Source organism: Siniperca chuatsi, linkage group LG4 (genome assembly GCF_020085105.1).
Source record: "Siniperca chuatsi isolate FFG_IHB_CAS linkage group LG4, ASM2008510v1, whole genome shotgun sequence".
NCBI classification, from domain to species: domain Eukaryota; kingdom Metazoa; phylum Chordata; class Actinopteri; order Centrarchiformes; family Sinipercidae; genus Siniperca; species Siniperca chuatsi.
The window spans coordinates 7,006,480-7,025,113 of NC_058045.1; the positions used below are offsets into that span (position 1 = coordinate 7,006,480).

The 18,634-nt window shown below is 37.6% G+C and overlaps 1 protein-coding gene across 1 annotated transcript; it reads left to right on the plus strand.

Annotated features, from left to right (window-relative positions):
* The first annotated feature begins 2,227 nt into the window (after positions 1-2,227).
* LOC122875247 (overexpressed in colon carcinoma 1 protein) lies at positions 2,228-17,883 on the plus strand. The gene is made up of 6 exons (XM_044194178.1): positions 2,228-2,595; positions 10,773-10,797; positions 12,646-12,681; positions 13,262-13,341; positions 14,240-14,270; positions 14,406-17,883. The coding sequence occupies exons 1-5, from the start codon at positions 2,553-2,555 to the stop codon at positions 14,242-14,244; spliced, it is 189 nt and encodes a 62-aa protein (XP_044050113.1). The 5' UTR covers positions 2,228-2,552; the 3' UTR covers positions 14,245-14,270; positions 14,406-17,883.
* Positions 17,884-18,634: the final 751 nt, after the last annotated feature.

The window sequence follows — 18,634 nt, forward strand, 5'->3', positions numbered from 1 at the left end:
TGTGGCCTACTGACACAGAGGTGAATAAAAAGTAATCAAAACATCTCCATCCTAACACAACTGTTAAGCTAACATGGAGTTAAAAAACCTGTTACTTAAAGCAACTGTAAAATGAACTGAAATATAGTAACTTCACCTGTTTCCAATGTAATATGATCTGTTTTAAGAACAGCAATAGTACCTTGTTATGGAGATATCTTTATCCACGAAAGCAGATGAAACACAAGATGTAACAATGAAATTGTCTCAGTCATTTTACTTGATCCAAGACATTGTAGGTCGCAATAACAGTCTTATTAACTTAAGATGGTCATGTGTTGTTTTGTTGTGTCCCGATAATGTAGGCAAGCCGTGACAAGCAGTGCCTACTCAGTCAGCCTGAGCAGGAGCACATTCCTTCCTCCCCAGTGGACTTGTGTTGTTTAATTGGTTAAGTTGTGGCTCTAAATTAGATAAGGCATTTCAGTTCTGACTTTTATAATAAATTGTGTTTGCTGGCTTGGCTAAGTCTGGGCTATAAAAAGAGATGCTTGTCAGTGGAACTAACCTGGAATTAAACAAAGCAGTGATTCAGCGAAGGAAACACACTCTCAGAAGAATTGTTAGTGGAAAAGCTTGCGTCTAGAAAAGTAGAAGTACCCTATGTGGCATACTAACAAAGATAATGCTAGCACATATAATGGTTACCATGTTCACCATCTTAATTTAGCATGTTAGCATGCAACACAAAGTATGCTGCAACTGATGATTTTTTGGTTGGTAATCTTTGCCTTTATTTGATGGCGACAGCTGCAGAGATAGACAGGAAAGGTGTGTGACAGAGAGAGTGGATGAGATGCAGCAAAGGGATGCAGCCGTGAGCTGGAATCGAACCTATTTTTCAACCTGGTGAAAAATTAAGGGATCACCAAAGTTATTACAATTTATCCTGAGGGGGACGTGAACGTGTGTTTCAAATTTCACTGCAATTCATCCAATAGTTGTTTTGCCAAAAAACACAAATGTGAACCTCATAGTTGTGCTACAGTTCTGCTATCTATTTAAAAAGTACTTTCCTTTTTCTCCCAAATTTGCAATGGTCAATTCCTCCTCTACTGCTGTCCTTGTTGATGCAAACGCCCACTTTTGGTCTGGGGAGGGTGTAAACAGAAGAAGAAAGACCAAAGAGAAGGAGTTACAACTACTTCCCACCCACCAAAACTGCCAGTGTGTTTAACAGAGAAAGCTGTTATTGCAACTATATGTAAAAAATTAAGTAAACGACAATTTGCCACTTCATGGTGGGTTACATACTGTTTCTTGGCTCTCAGCTGCTGCCAGGCAACCAGCAGAGGCTCCAGGAAGTCACTGCTCGCAGCCAAGATAAAGTCCGGTACTTAATCCCATGCAAAATGGCAAATTGTCATTTTCAGACTTTGTTTTTTGTACAGATTGAACAAACAAGATATAATGTTTTACTTAGTGAGCTTTAGAGGAGCTGGTAGGTGGATTTTGTTACCTTTGGACAGAGCCAGGCTAGCTGCTTCCCCCTGTTTCCAGTCTTTGTGCTAAGCTAAGCTAACCGGCTGCTAGCTGTAGCCTTATATTTAATTGACAAATATGAGAGTGGTATCGATCTTCTCATCTAACTCTCAGAAAAGTGTATTTCCCAAAAATGGCAAACTTTAAGGTGGATCGAACGACATTTAATGTCATACATCTGGAAAATCAACTCTCAACCTCTACTGTTGAGCACAAAAGAAGCACAAAAAACTCAGAGAAGAAATTCTGATGTCATTCTTGTTTGGAGGCTTTGTCACTGAAAACTTCTCAAAGAAAATCTTGACACTCAGCCAGACAGACATCACCACTGACTGAATGTGAGAATTTAAATTGACATAAGCATGACCCTTGTGGTTTTATGAAAAGACCGTTCAAGGTTTCTTCAGCTTCTCGCTCTCATTTGTGTGTGTCCCACCCATAGACAAAGCATGAATAAAGGTCCTTTGTGTTTCAGCACACAAAGACAATTTGAGGATTTTACAGGATGTCTCTCACACACAAACAGATTGATATATTGATGCCCCTTGAATGGATTTCATTTTTTTTCCACCTTTATATAAAAGGAAGCTCCCTATTGGTTAAGTCTCACCCCATTCTCCGCCTCCTTCCCCCCTGGTTTCCCGGGCAACCATGGCAGGGTGGAGGAAAAAAGCAAATCATGTGAGGGCATAGCATCTTACTCTCTCTCTCCCCTCTCTCTCCTAGTGTATGTGTTTGTATAAAAGCCTCTCTCTCTATGCTTTCACTTCACTCTCAGCTCTCCATTGCATTGCAAAGACTGAAGACCGAAAAAGAGGGGAGGGTGATACGACCAAAAGGAGATCCCCGTGTTACAGTGGGAGACATTTCGTTGACCTTCCCCTTATTTTCTCTCTCTCTTTCATCTCCTCCTCACTTTCTCCCCCTCTCCCAATGTGTTTTGGGTCTCAATCTTTTCTTCCTCCTTCTTCTTCTTCTTCTTCTTCTTAAGCGTCTCCGCTCTGCTTGAACGGTGGCTGCATCGATGCAAAATGGGTTGTGGCAATTCCTCAGTCACCAGCAACTCAGGAGGGGGTGAGTGTTTTTAAGGTATATGTGTGTGCATATATATATATAATGTGTGTGAGGGAAAGAGTTGTCATTGTATCTGCACCAAGGGGAATGGGTGTTTTGAATGTAAATGAAGTGTATCAGGGTTACCCTTGCATTCAGTGTATGTCCTCAGATGTGTCCGTGTGTGTGTGTGTGCATTATCTATGTGTGTGTATGTGTGTGTGGCTCTCAGTGTCTTGATTTCATTCATAAATAAATAGTCAGCCTTATATCATTGTGTATTTTTTGTCTCAAAATGATAATAAATATCATTGACTCCCCTCCCATGCTGATCAGTTTACAGCATACTGGCTCCCACTCTGTAGTGTGTGTATGTGTGTATACGTGCGTGTGTATGTGTGCAGTGGTCCCCTAAGGCTATGGGTGGTGGGTCGATCATGAAGGGTCTCCCATATTCTAGTACAACACACCAGAGTAGTAACCTCAGGGATGAATCGGTTTGATGAATGATGATGACACTGATCCTGTAATTACAATGTTAACATCTACATTGATTCAAAAGCGAGTCCTCCATAGGTCACTTGTGGTTTTTTAAATGTTTTTCTTTCTCTTGGTGTGTTTGCGCTGGTTTCCATGGATTTTGAGGATGAAAGACAAGCAGTTTCAGTGACATTAACCAGTCTTTGTCTCCCCACTTGATTGATGCAGGTGACATTGAAATGTTCCATCATTGGCCAGGTTTCATTCATAAAGCCTGGAAGACACACTTGAATGGAGAAAAATACTGTATTGCCTGGTTTTACTAGTGCTTGTCCAGATATCTTGCTTTGTTGTGGCTTGTCCTCGAATAACACATCTCTCTCTCAGTTGATTTAGGCTGATAGAATACCTGTTTTAAATTACACTGGGCAAATCTCTGGGCACCACAGCCAAATTGAGGTAATAATTAGATTGAAGTATCTGCAGGATTACCTCACCACCACTGCCCATTAAAACAGTATGGTGTGTGTTTGTGCTTGTGTAAATGTGTGTGCTTGCAGGTACCTAATCAGTGCTTGCCAGGCATGTTAACCACAGTCAGCTACTGGGAAACGCAACTCAGTGTTGTATTTACTTTAAATACAATCTACTTCGAGGTTACACTGTCTACAAACAACATCTAAGTAGGTGTCTGGGTTTGTTGTGAGTGTGGCTTGTTTGTCTATAAAGGACACCAGCTGCATCCATTTCTGTGCAGCAGGTTTTATCCATTTTTCTTCTCCTTCTTAGAAGTCAGCGTTCATCACATTGTCAAGGACATGTGACATCCTTTGACAAATGTGGACAAGTGTCTGCACTTATTTGTCCATGCCAGCTGACACCAGGCCAGAGTCCCACACTATTATTTTCTGTAAAATTAAGATAGAAGCACCTCCTTTTCCTATTTCATATTATTTTAACCTAGGATGTATTGTTTCACTACACATTTGTGTTTTGTGTTTAAGTGTTTATTTGGTAACAATACTTTTACCCTATCTGCTAGCTTGGCATTTATACGCATTGTATAAACATTTAAGAAACTACACTATAATGTAGTTGTAAGGAGATATAAGTGCAGATTAATCTTTTTGTCAACGACTATAACTCCTCCTGTGGAGGTTGGTGTATAAACAAATAATGGATGACAATATAGTCAAACATTTTATAAAAAAAATAATATACTGTATGTTTCATAGGAGAAGTTGTAATTGCTGACAAATATTGTACATTCATAATATCTTTATATTTATGTACAATTTCATTATAGGCTGTATGTTGTTAATGTTTATATACTGCTTGTAAATGCTAAATAGGGGGGTTAAGGTAAACAGTTGCCACAGTATTCTTTTCTGTAGAATTTAGACAGCAGCACCTCTTATTTTATATTATCATTTTAACTGGAGAGTAGTTTTATGTATGTTTATGTTTAAGTGTTTATTTGGTAACAATATTTTTTTTCTTGTCATTTATATGCACTATATAAACATTTAATAAATAGTTTTTAACACACTATAAAGTAGCTGTAAGCAGGTAAAAATGTTTATGCACTAACTTTAATTCCTCCTGTGGGCACCAATTGGAGACTGGTGTATAACAGATTGTAAATGACAATATAGTAAAATAAAGTTAATGTAAAGTCATAATAAATGATAATAATCACTTAAAATGTCTTTATATCTACACGTAACTACATTATAGTGTGTTATAAACCATTTCTTAAGTGTTTATAAATGCTAAATTGGGGGTTAATGTAATGTCTTACCATACCTACCGGCACACATCCTACCCATAGTTGTGCATGTGTAGGCGTCTGTGTCTACTTGCCAGAGGCTCTGCGTAAATTGACTTTTTATCCGATTTCTGCCAAGATTTTTATGATACTCCTTTTAGATCTTGGTTGTTTTTAACTATATCTTTTAACAGAATCAAGTATTTTAGTCATTGGGCGTGGTTTTTATGCTGTTTTGTTCACCTCCCCATTCAAAGCACAACCCGGCTTGTTTTTAGCATTGGGAGCTAACTTGTCCAGGAGGACCGCTGATACTGTCAAGACACTACTACTGCAGGCAGAAGTCTTAGAGATCAGGCAGATTGGCAAGAGAACGCAAAATGTATTGCGAGGTAACGCAAAATAATTGTAGGGTAACGCTAAACATATTGCGAGGGAATGCAAAAGTAGTCCTCAAAAAAATTCTTTCCATTACCTTTTGGGGTCTCCGTAAAAAGGAGACGTCTCCAGAGGTGGAATTACAGATGTGCAGTTGAATCTACCTCATAAAGCTAATGTGCTGTATTTGTATCGCCATGACCTTTAGGGTGCTCTGTACTCGTAAAAATAATATGTAATAGTTTTTTGTTTTTTTTTTACTCGTGTAGACAAGATAAAAGAGGAGGAGGAGTTGCCAGTATCTTCTCTAATAACTTCACTTGCTCCAAGTGTCACTTTGGAGATTTTTTAAGCTTTGAATACCTAGCTTTGGTTATTAAAGCTCAGAAGTCTGTACTAACTGTGACTATTTATCGACCCCCTAAGCATAACACAAAGATTTCTGAGTTTTCAGATTTTTATGTCGATCATTCTTACCAGATATGATACAATTATTTTACTTGGTAGTTTTAACTTCCATGTCAACGACATTGCTGATTCTAAGGCTATGTAATTTTTAGATGTTCTGGTCTGTCTTGGTCTTGTGCAACATGTATAGAAGGCCACCCACAACCATGTGAATACATTAGATTTGGTATTGAAATAGATATCTCTGATATAACTGATGTTCCCGTCTCTGACCATTTTTGTGGGTTTTTTTAATGCTACCATGTCTGTGTCACAACAGTGTCATGGGTCTGTTGTTGTAAAGCAAATAATCGATAACTATGCTAGGACTAGATTTTTAGATATTACGAATACATTTCTTGCTTAGTTGATGATTTAGTGCATGATTTTAATAATAAGTTGAGATCTTCTTTTGAAATTGCTGCTCCTCCAAGAATTAAAAAACGACAAGTAGCCCACAAGTCACCTTCAAAATATGCTGCTGTTTGCCAGCTAAAAAGAAATTGTTGCATTAAACTAACTGTCCACTTTGACATCTTAAAGTCTCACATGAGATTTTACAATAATACTATCAGAAAAGAAAGACAAGCCCACTCCCCAAAGATCATTACTGATAACAAACACAACCCCAAAGTCCTCTTCTCCATGATAGACACCCTTTCGAACCCATCTCCAGCCTTCAGTTTAAATGATGAAGCCTCAGTTCTCAAATGTCAGGAATTTGCTTTATTTTTTAGAGAAAAAATTGACTCCATTAGATCCAGTATTACAAATACAGATTCATCACCTCTCTGTGATCTGCCAGCAGGTGAGCCTCCATCTTCTATGACATCCTTTAGTTTGACAACAGCTGATGAAATTGGTGTCACCATCAACAAAATAAAGTCATCCACATGTGCACTAGACCCCATTCCTAGATAGATAAATTCCAGTCCAAACACTGAAACTGCTTTATTAAAGATAGTAAATGACCTAAGAATTTCAATCAATCAATCAAACAATGTAGCAGTCCTCTTTTTGTTAGATTTGAGTGCTCCATTTGATATGATGGATCATGGCATTTTAATCATTGACTTGAGAAATGGGTGAGCCTCTGGCACAGTGCTGGTTTCGCTCATACCTGTCTGAAAGAAAATTCTTTGTTAGTTTAGGAGACGTTGTGTCACAGACACTTGACATCAAATACGACGTTCCGCAGGGAAGCATTCTGGGTCCTATTCTCTTTTCTTTATACATGCTCCCCTCTGGGCAACATAATTAATCACCATAATGTCAAATATCACTGTTACATGGATGATACACAACTTTACATCTCTGTTTAACCAGACAACCACAGTTCCTTAAATGCTCTTTTTACCTGTCTCACTGACATTAACATTTGGATGAGTACAAATTTTCTAAAAAGAAATGAGGAGAAAACAGAAATTCTACCCGCTGGTCCAAAAGCAGAAAGGCAGAGACTTGAGTCAGTGTTTGCCAGCCTGTCCAAGCAAATCAAAACATACATTACTGATCTGGGAGTGGTTTTAGAGTCTGATCTTAACTTTATTAGAAATTTTAACACAGTTACAAAAACATAATATTTCCATCTGAGGAACACTGCCAAAATTAGATAATTTTTTTACTTAGAACGATGCTGAAATGCTGATACATGCTTTTGTTACTAGTCACTTAAACTACTGCAACTCTCTTTTTACTGGTCTCCCTAAAAAGTCTCTAAGAAAATTACAGCTATTTAATGCTGCAGCCAGGATTTTGACCAATACAAAAAAAGGGATCACATAACCCCTCTGCTCGCATCACTGCACTGGCTACCTGTATCTTTTAGAATTGAAGTCCATTTACTTATCTACAAAGCATAACATAATCTAGCGCCCTCATACACTAGTGACTGACTCTCATTTTATGTCCCAACAAGAACTCTCAGATCTTCCACTGCCTTCTTTTAGACGTTGTGTCTAAGGTGTCCCACAAGAAATCTGGTGAGGCTGCTTTCTGTTTTTATGGCCCTAAACTGTGGAACACCCTCCCCTTGGATCTCAGAACAGCAAACTCCATTGGTATTTTTAAAAATATATTAAAGACCTATCTTTTTAACTTGGCTTTTAATTTGGGTTGACGTTGCTGGTATCATTTATCAAACTGTTTATTTTCTTTCTTTCTTCTTTCTATTGCCTTTGTTGTTCATTATTGATATGATATGTCTTGTGAAGCATTTTGGCCTGTATCTTTGTATGAGATATGCTATACAAATAAAGTTATTATTATTATTATTGTCAGTTACGCCCCAAAGTTATGGAACATCTCTACCAATTATCAGGGAAGCCAGCTCGCTAAATATTTTTTAAAAGCAAGCTAAAAACATATCTCTTCACTTTCAGCCTTTAATTAGCTGTGACTTTCCTGATACAAGCTGGAAACTCTGCAGTAAAAGAAGTGCAGCAGTTCATTGCGCAGCAGTTCATTGCACTGCTCCACTACTTTTAAAATGGTGTCTTTTATGTGATTTTATGCATTCTATGTATTCTATTTAACACTATTTTTATTATTATTATAATTATTTAGTGACTGTTATTATCAAGAGGGTTTTATTTTCCATCTTGTTTTCCATTAATTATGGCATTCTATCCCTGTTTTCATGTTCATTCTATGTCTTTTATGTGAAGCACTTGGTGCATGTAATTTTCTTTGTTGTAATTTCTTTGAGCTGCATTTCTTGTATGGAAGGTGCTATACAAACAAAGTTTATTATTATTGTTATTATTTATTTGAAGTTTTTTTGCTTCCAGATGATTATGAAATCATAACCATAACCAAAGTCATTCAGGAAGATTTAAAGTCAAGTCATACAGGAATGTTTCACTTTCAAGCTGTGGTCTCACCAGACTCAAATGGTCGCCTCAGTGCACTCTATCACATTGCTCATCCCTAGTCTTATGCACCCAGATGTGCACCCTTGGATATAATGGGCTTTTGTCAGGCTACTGAATAGGTCCCTGTGTCATATCAGCAGACTCAAATATTTACCGTGAAAATGGCCCTCAATTCCTTTTACAAGGATGAAATTCACTGTATTTCTGTCTAATGTAGATTCTCCAGTCTTCTACTATTACATGTTATTTCTTTCAAGGCACATTTCTACAGTGACACAATGGAGTACGGCGTGAAAAAATGATTGAAGAGCAGAAATGATTGCTTTTGTTCTCCTACTGTTGCCAATGTGATACTGTACGTTCAAGCAGGAAGTTAGATTACCCCCCAAACGAATGCATTATGATCTCATTTTGATTCAAATCAAGTTCAGTGGACTGCCTGTGGTTTAGCAAAGAATGAGCTATTGTCGGACCATAAAAGAGTCAAATAGCATTTGGATGAGCACACTGGATGTCATTTAGAATCGAGGCATTTTACACTGTATGCCTTATGTCAGTTTGCAAGATGTCCTCTGTTACCCTTCAGAGTCAAGTTGGGATAATTAAAAAAGCTAAGTGTTTAGAGAGTGTGAGTAGCCTATTTACTGAAAACCACTATTGTGGATATACTGCAAACCTAAGCTCTCAAATTGATTTGACTAAAAGTGGCAATACCCAAAAAATTATTACACTGAAGTATAAATCCTGCATTCAAAACTTTAATGGTAATTTTATTTATTATTTATTTATTTATTTATTGTGACATTGGTTGTGTTTTGTGCTGTTTATATGTATTTTCTTGTTGACTTTTGTGTATTTTAAAGGCCAATCTAGGGATGGGCATTGCAAACATAAATGCTGTGGTATGTGGAATTAGTTGATGCTATGTACTTAAATAATAGTTACATTAAAATTAATATTTTATCAAAGAAAAATAACTATACATCTCCAATTCTTCTTTTATTCTATAAACATGCCACATTTGGACCACAAATGTATTGTATGTAAGTCTACATACTGTGTGAATATTGCATCCAAGTCACTACAGGGTGTACTTCATTTGGCCCATCAGTATTTCCTGTACTATGTTATTATACTGCACAGAAGGTGCAGGGAGTTTCTCAGGGTGGATTAAGGAGGGGTTATAAAGCGCTGAGACAGGGGTTTGCATCCTGAATTCTGTGTGTTGTTAGATTTAGGCAACAAAAGCACTTCAGGTTCAGGTTAGAAAAAGATTGTGTGTCAGTTAAATGTTAACAGAATAAACATGCCGTGCCTCGTGCTTTAAGTCAGTGTTGACTTTTTTAAGTATTAAACCAAGACCTTGATATTTCCTTAACCTTAACCAAGTGCTGTGACTGCCTAAACATAACCATGAAAAACGTTAACCATGCTTTAGTTGCCATATTTTAGGAAAACAATGAAATGTGTTGTCAGGGAACATTTTGCAGATTTTGTGACATGGCAGATACGTTCATTAAAAAGTTTCCTCATTATGTTGATAAAAAATGTAATTCAGGTGCCATTGCATTTATTTGATTTTGTTTAACATTTGTAGCATATAAACATAATTTCTAGGGGATAGTCTTGCACATCTTGTAGTAATCAAAACCTGAACAGACACTGAGGCATGTTGAATGTTATATTTTCTACGTCAGGTACATGAAAAAAAAACACTAAATGCAAAAGGTTGTGTCATTTTTGGTTGATTTATATTCAGCCTTAACAAATACAGGCGGTCTAATGTAGATTAACATCATACGTCCTTGTCCTGACTGCCCTGATTAGGACCAGGAGGACGTCCATGGAAATCTCCCAGGTGTCTAATGGAGTGCTCTCCAAGTCTGACACCAACACACCTCCTTAAATCACTGCCACTTTTGTAACTCAACGGTAGCAATTAAAGGAGTGTTACCAGTGTTATCTTAAGTGTTAGCCACTAACTGATTTCTGTGACATGTTCTGAAATAGTGAGTAGGGAGCTGTTAGATAAGTCAGATAAGAGGTGTGTTGAAGTGAGGTTTTTTATATATTGGTGGTTGTTAGTTGGCTGTTTATGCGTGTCTATTCAACATGACTGTTGAATTATGGCCTTTGAAAGAAACTGCGGAGGATGGTAAAAACACTGGGATTCATTGTTAGTGAGGTAACACACCTCCTTGAATACTTTTCATAATGAAAAATGTATTAAATATCTTTTAATTTGTTTTCAGGGCCAGCAGAAGCCTCCAAAGAAGTGTAAGTACATCAGTAATTTTTGATTTATTATTTAAAGTATTTATGAAACTCATCATCTGTGGCCTCCAAGCTTTGTACATTCAGATCACACTTTATCAGAATCAGAAATACTTTATTGATCCCTGAGGTGAAACTCTTTAAACAAAACAAACAAACATAAGAGCTTTATATATCATATATATATATATATATATATATATATATATATATATATATATATATATATATATATATATATATATCGTATATGTATGTAGTCATGCAATATGCGTCTGCGTTGTGGCAAGGTACTTACATTTAATTCAGTGATGGTTGTACACAACAATAAAAAAGACCTGTATTTTTCATTAAGTTAACAAAGATAGCATTTTTTATCATTAAGACAAATTCTTTATTTTGTACAGTATATAAATTTAGATCCAATTGATATGGTCAAAAAACAAACAAACAAGGATTTGGCCATTTTTTAAAAAGCTTCCTTTCACATTTTACATTATTTAAAGTTTTGCCACTCAATACTTAAATTTTATTTTTTTTTAATCATGCACTGTACCTGTACTGTATGAGTTTAAATTCAGATCCCTTTCAAATATAAATATAATGGAGATTACCATTTAATATTTATATTGTAATATCTTTTTGGCTCTTTGCTTGTACTGTACAAGATTTGGCTTTTTATCTGCAGATTTTGCTGCAGCAATGAGTACAATTTGGTCCATTTCCATCACTGATACAGTGTGTTTCTTTTTCATTTTTATAATATTCACAGATGATATTGAGAGATAAAAACGTTTGTGATGTCTGCAGTGACTAAATATTTTTGGTATTTCACATATTGAATATGGACAGTTAATAAAAACTCAAGGTATATGCAAAAAAGTTACATGAAACATGGCTTAAATTTGTATTCTTTGGCTTCACATGTGATATTGAATAATATAGTTCTTTTCTACATGACCAGCAATACAAATCTAATTTGGAAATTAAGTAATTTGGAAAGTTGACAGTATGAAGAACTTCTGTAGTAATTTAATGTAAGTGTATTGTCTTGACACTGCTTGACAAAGTCCACCACCAATACTGAAAAACACAACTTCCCTGTAAAAGAAAAGAGATTGACAATAAAAGAAATGAATAGGTATTTAACCATGAAACCAGGTCCCCAGTGGTTCTTGTTTCGTTAAACCACTCTTTTGTTAAAATATAAGTTTCTTCTGGCTTCAGAAAAACTGTCAGTTCAGACCCGTCACATTTTACTGTGAAGTTTCAGAGGACAGGTTGTCCTTTGCCATCAACAGTTAGTCTCTATTAAATCTTAGGGAGGGACAGCATTTCCATATCATTTCCTGGAATCAGTGAGTGTATGGGTGTGTGTGTGTGTGTGTGTGTGTGTGTGTGTGTGTGTGTGTGTATGCAACTTGATAACCAATCTGAGCCGCCAGCACAGGACACATGAGAGCTGACAACAGCACACTACTGACTCACTGAAGAGCTAATCACAGCTTCCTAGGACTCTACTACACAGCAAAATATCACACACGCGCACACACACACAAATTACTGGTATGTATTTATGGCATTATTTTGCTTGCACTGATGGAAAAGTAAGACAGATTGAATTAGGTGGTGCAGCTTCAAAACAAACAACAAGTAAAAAAGAGAACTGAAACAAAAGGTGGCAATTAGTTGCTCAGAACTAGGCTAATGCAGGATAGCTCACATGTTCTGCAGCTACGTGATTGCACTTCCACAGTCCACTGTTTCTCATTAGTTTGTTTGTTTGTGAGTTTTTATGTCCTCTGTGCTCCTATAAGAGCTGACCTGACCTGTGCTTCTTCTCTCAATCAGGACAGAAGATCCCTTGGCAGAAGATGAGAAAAGAAGGTATTTTCACTAATTTTCTCCAAATTAAAATGTGTAAGTCATAAAAATGATGATGGCTGAATTCAATTTATCTGGCTCACTTACAGGGACATTGTTAATGTCACCTGTGCTAAGATAGTTTTTCAAAATTACCATTATTATTCCCAACATTTCCAATATTTGGCAGTAACTGGTAATAATGGAGTCTAATTATCTACTTAATGTAATTATATAATGGGTGTTGGGGTGTCTGTGTTAGACCTGCTTTGTCCACAGCTATTAGCCAAAACCTTCTGCTATCTGTAGAGATCACATTAAAACCATAGACTTTATGACTACATATAACACCTACTTGTAATCATTTAATTTCAAGACTTTCGAAAAGAAAATGCAAAACTCAGAGATATAAATTCAAGGCACACCCAATCATCAGTCAAATGCATAACAACATCACACATCTTGGTTTCCAAGAACAGTTAGATAGATATAAAGAGCCAATGCGTTGCTAAAAGGATAAACTGTATTCAATTGAGAACCACCACAACGTAATTCAGTCGTTACTTTGTCTTTTAATTGCTACATTGTTCTCCTCTCCTCTCAGGAACTATGGTGGCGTATATGTAGGTCTACCAGCAGACCTGACCACTGTGGCTGCTAGTCAGTCCAAGTCCACACGTAAAGGTAAACATCTATAACATTGCACTGTATATCCCATATTCTGGAAAATGAGCATCTCTCCATATATAAAGAAAGACATTGTCGGCGTGGTGAACTGTAGGCTATGTTAAGATGGTGCCTCTGACAATGATGAGCATCTTGTAGTGAAGCAGCTCAGGGCATAGAGAGAAATATTCCCTAGTGGCCAAGCCACCTCTCCATGAAATCACATGCCTGCCTGCAGCATTTTTGGTTTTATTTGACCTTTATTTTTTACTGAATCTTAATGAGAAGCATTCCCTTTACTATTACTGTTTGGCTACTCAAAGTTGTGAAGATAAATATGGTTCACAACATTTACTTTGACCAAGGCAAAGTACAATAAAATCATTTTTATTTCCCTATTTTAAATCAACATGCGCCTTACTATTCCTGTAAGGCTCTCAAGTGTGTGCATGTTACTTATACCCACAACAACATTATCCGTTCTCTCATTCTAATACAGTGTACAGTGGCATTGACTTAATTGACCACCATTTATGTAACTGCCATTCTGACAGCTATGGAAACAGTAAACCAATATAAACAGTGGCATTATGTATTGGGACCAGTATTAATAAACAAACTGCTACTTTGCTGATGTATTTTTCCAGTCCTGAAAGCTTTCCTCTTGTCATGGTTATCCTTTTACTCATCAAGGTTAAATATAATAAGTAATTAATAGATTTTCCTTTGTGTCCTCAACAAGTATTGACTCTTTTTTTTCCACTGAGGTCTCCCAGTTCAAACTGCTGGATAGAGTGTGTGGGTGTTTTTGGAGCACATCTTTGACATTGAGTCAGAAACACAAGAACTAGAAGTTTGTCATATAATTGTCCTATAAATATCCAGGCGCTGATTCTGTTCTTTCTCCCTCCTGCAGACTAGCAGCTACTGAAGGGAACACAACACAGGTACTCTAAAAAACAAGGCTGCTTGTTCAGCTCCTAACATCACCTGTTCTACTGTATTTCTTCTCTTAAAGGGAACGGAAGCTGGTACAAAGACTCTGACATGAAAACCAATGACTCTGTTCTTTGTCTCGACAGGATCCTGCATATTCATTCACCTGGAGACACTCACATTACAAGCAGAGAGCATGTAAGTGCTCCGATTCTGGCTCACCACACACTGAGTAAAGTCTCTCCTTGAGCGAGGACGTGGACAGCTTGTAGGGACTCTGAAGACGCTGCCTTATGGAGTCATGGGTGGCACAGTGACACAGGGACGCACAGTAAATGTCTGCATATGGCATCCATCAACACCCTTCACTTTGCAAAAAAAAAAAACAAGAAAAAAAGATGGGCATTGAAGCAGACAAGCACCCACACTGGGACTGGAAGCTGTGGGCATTGTGACAGACCATCTTGGCTTCTCGGTCACGGCACTGGAACATCCTCTTTCTTTCTCAGGAGGAGACAAGGGACAGCCAACTAACTAACTAACTAACTGTCTGGGACTCACACACATTCCCAGTTGCCCTCTGCAATAATAATCACTGCTCAGTTATTTCTCTAAGACCATCAATGATTCATTGTGTGGCAGAGACAGAGAGTTAGAGAGAAAGCAGCAAACGCACTCCTGTTAATGCGTCACAGAACATCTCAGTGTTATTGAAAATATTATTGATTTCAATCAGGGACATGCTGCTACAACAGAAGAGTCTGAAAATTACTCTAATTTTAATGATGGGTCTAAAAGCCAAAAGTTTTTTAATCAATGTCCCCAAATGTCCTGGATGCATTAGCCAGGTCATACCTGGTGTAGTCACTTAACTTGTGGCCCAGACTGATTATGTAACATCAGCATATGACTCATGATACTTAGAGGATCTCTCTCTCTCTCTCTCTCACTGTCTCTCTGCCTCTCTCTCTCACTCTCATGCTCTCTCTGCAGCATGTTGTTTTCCCCCCTGAAGGGCTCTGATGCTAGTGCTTCTGGGTAATTCACACAGCTCTTATAATCTTTCTTAGAAGCAGAATTGTCACACAGTTTGTTCATATCTCATAACAAATGTGATCTAATGTGTAACAGCAAAAAAATAAAATAAAATGTGTCTTTAAATTATATTCAGTTGCAAAAAATTGTGAACAAAGGAAACATACTAAGAGACACAGAAGTGGTGATTTTGTTTTATCCTCCCTTGTTTCTCTTAAAACAGTTTGATGACATTGCTTTGTAACACCTCCATTGATTTTATGACAATCTGTTTTATACATTATTTATCACACTTTATTGTGAATGTTGTTTTTCTGGATGTAATCCTTGAAGGATAAAGCTGGTGCTATTGTGTATTTTTCTTATTGTCAACAAATTCCGTGAAAGGACTAAAACCAACCAGTGTGACAAAAAGTTCTTATCATAATTTCCTCACTTGATGCTATCAGAGTTTCAGCCTTGTGGCCTTCTGTAGCTGATGGAGTTGTTTAGTTGTCGCAGAGATCACAGAGATAAGCATGACATTTTGTATCACGGAGACAAGTATGACATTTTGGTCACATGTAGTTTTTTGTGGTCACGTATATATATTGTTTATATATACTGATGTGTGTTTATATATATATTTTGGCTTTAATTCGTTAGTAGTTAGTAATTCAATGTTGATGGTTTTTTTCATGGGATCTGTTGACAATAAGAAAAAAATAGAATAATCACCAGGCTTATCTTTTAACAGAAAATTTCACCAAACACCACAGTGTCCCCAGACAAAAAAAACAAAACAAACACATTACAGCTAGGCGGTCATTTGTCAGCCAGGCTCTTGACAGTTCTCTCTTCTAATGAATGTACAAGATCTTCCACTCACCAGGACCCTAAAGGAGGGTGGAAATAAGCCAACTTTAAACACTTGAGATTCAAGAGATGTTCTTTCCATGCTACACAAAAGGCCTGTGTGTGTAGCCTTGGCTGCCTCGACTGGCCAGTCGCATTAAAAATAGAGACTTATTTTGCCATGCCTGAACACAAGCTTACTGTTTACTGTTTGTGTCTGTTTTCTTCAGAGTGACCACTAGCTGCCAAGCTGCGTCGCCGGTTGTTACATTGATACCAAGGGATTTCATGTAGTGTCGTTTAACTGCAAGCCATTTGTCAGCTCACATAGTCGCAGCGTTTACACTGTTCACCTCTGGTAGAGGCAGAATATACTGCTGATACAAAGAGCTGCTTTATTTACTGTGTAGTTTTACAGCATATAAAAAGAGCTGCAGTATGCCTACAGCACCACAGCACTGATTTGATCAGAACCCCGCCTGAGACATTATATTTTTAGTGTCCCTTTTCCTTGATGTCTACATTTCCTCCCTGCTGCTCCCTCAGTTTCCCTGCATGAGTCCCTACCAGAGGCCTCTGGCTTTGACAGAGTGTTGTGCCACCTGTCTGTCCCTCTTTTATCAGCCCCTCTTTGCCCTTTATGGTTGTTCCTCCTGTATATGATGAATGTCATTGTCTTTGCTCTATTCAGTTAGTCTAACAGGGACAAGGGGGCAGAATGTGGATGAATAACACAGTCTGAAGTGAAGCCCTCTACATTAAAATGCCACTGTGGGATAGCTGTAAAAAGCTGTGCAACACAGCATTGTTTGAATGTAGTAGGGGTGGGGTGTGCTTAGAGAAGTAACGTACATTGTAAAGGAGTAGTTTGACATTTTGGGGAATGTTTATTTGCTTTCTTACCAAGTGTTAGATGAGAAGATTGATACCACTTTTATGTCTGTACAGCAAACATGAAGCTACCGCCAGCTAGCTTAGTTTAGCACAAAGACTGAAAACAGGGAAACAGCTAGCCTGGCTCTGTCCAAAGGTAATAACACTCACATACGAGCACCTCTAAAGCTCACTTATTAACATTTTATATCTTGTTTGTTTAATTCGTAAGAAAAACCCCAAAGTGTAAAAATGGGTCTTCATGCTAAACTAAGCTAACCAGCTGGCTTAGCTTCATATTTACCAGACAGACATGGGCGTGGTATTAATCTTCTCCTCTAACTCTTGGCACGAAAGCAAATGAGCGCATTTCACCAAAATGTCAAATTATTGCTTTAATGTTTGGAAATGTAAGATCCTTCAGGTTTTTGACCACTTGAGGTCAACGCAGCTGTGAATTGTTTTAATTATTTACATGCCTATTCACACACTGGAAAAGACCTGGAGTGGTCATTAAAAACCCACCAGTGTCTCTTTATGCTGTTTACCGCTGTATGATGTCATGATTAAAGCGGTAATGACTGAGGTGATCAGATTTGTTCAGTGATGTTTCACGCTGAAAATCATATTTTACAGGCTATTTTCTCTCTCTCACGTGTACTGTCGGTCTTTCATCCACACAGACTCTTCCTCTTTCACACACAAACTACCTGCTCATCATAAATGTCCATGCACTCCTTCCCCAAACACACAGTCAAATCACCTAGTAATTCATCAATGATGCTGACATGAGGAGAAAAAAAAAACAACTTGACTGCCTCTGTGAAACTCATCCATAATCTTCTAATTAAATCATTTGTGATTAAAGACTTTTATATTGTCTGCGCATAGCTGTGGTTATTGATTGTGGTCTTTGTTGAAATGTATCTGCCTTTTGCAATCAGTAAGCCTGAGACTTGAGGTATTACATGTGTTCTTAGTGAGTATCATAGACAGACTGCCTGACAAAATCAAACAAGGATGGCTAAGGAGAACATCTGTCATTGAACCGAGGGCAGACAAAAGTCTGCCTGCAACATGATCAATTACAGCTCCATCTCGGTAATTGACTGCGTTGGGAGTGCATGGAGGAGAAGGAAGGAGGAGCAGGTGGTGGGGGGGATGTTAACTCTGTCCTGTCTTTCATCGCACAGCAGCAGTTTGAGCCCCTCCAGTGATCCCACATCATATTATACAGTAGGTACAGTAACTACGAACTGAACAATATAAGCTGTTAATGTCATTCTAAACAAGATAAAACAGAGCTTCCCTAATAAGTCACCAAGGGACAGACAGAGGTGGAATGTAAATACATTTACTCAAGTACTGTACTGTACAATTTTGTGGTACTTTATTAGATTATCTCCATTTTCTGCTAGTCCATTTTTTTTTTCTCTACACTACATTTCAGAAGGAAATATTGTACTTTTTACTGCACTACATTTATCTGATAACCTTGGTTACTAGTTACTTTGCAGATTCAGATTAATCATATCAGTTTGACTGAACCAACTTTTTAGATCTTACTTGTGTGGAGGTAAAGCATTCCTTATGGTGAGACACATACAGAGGCACACAACCTTCCAATGCGGCA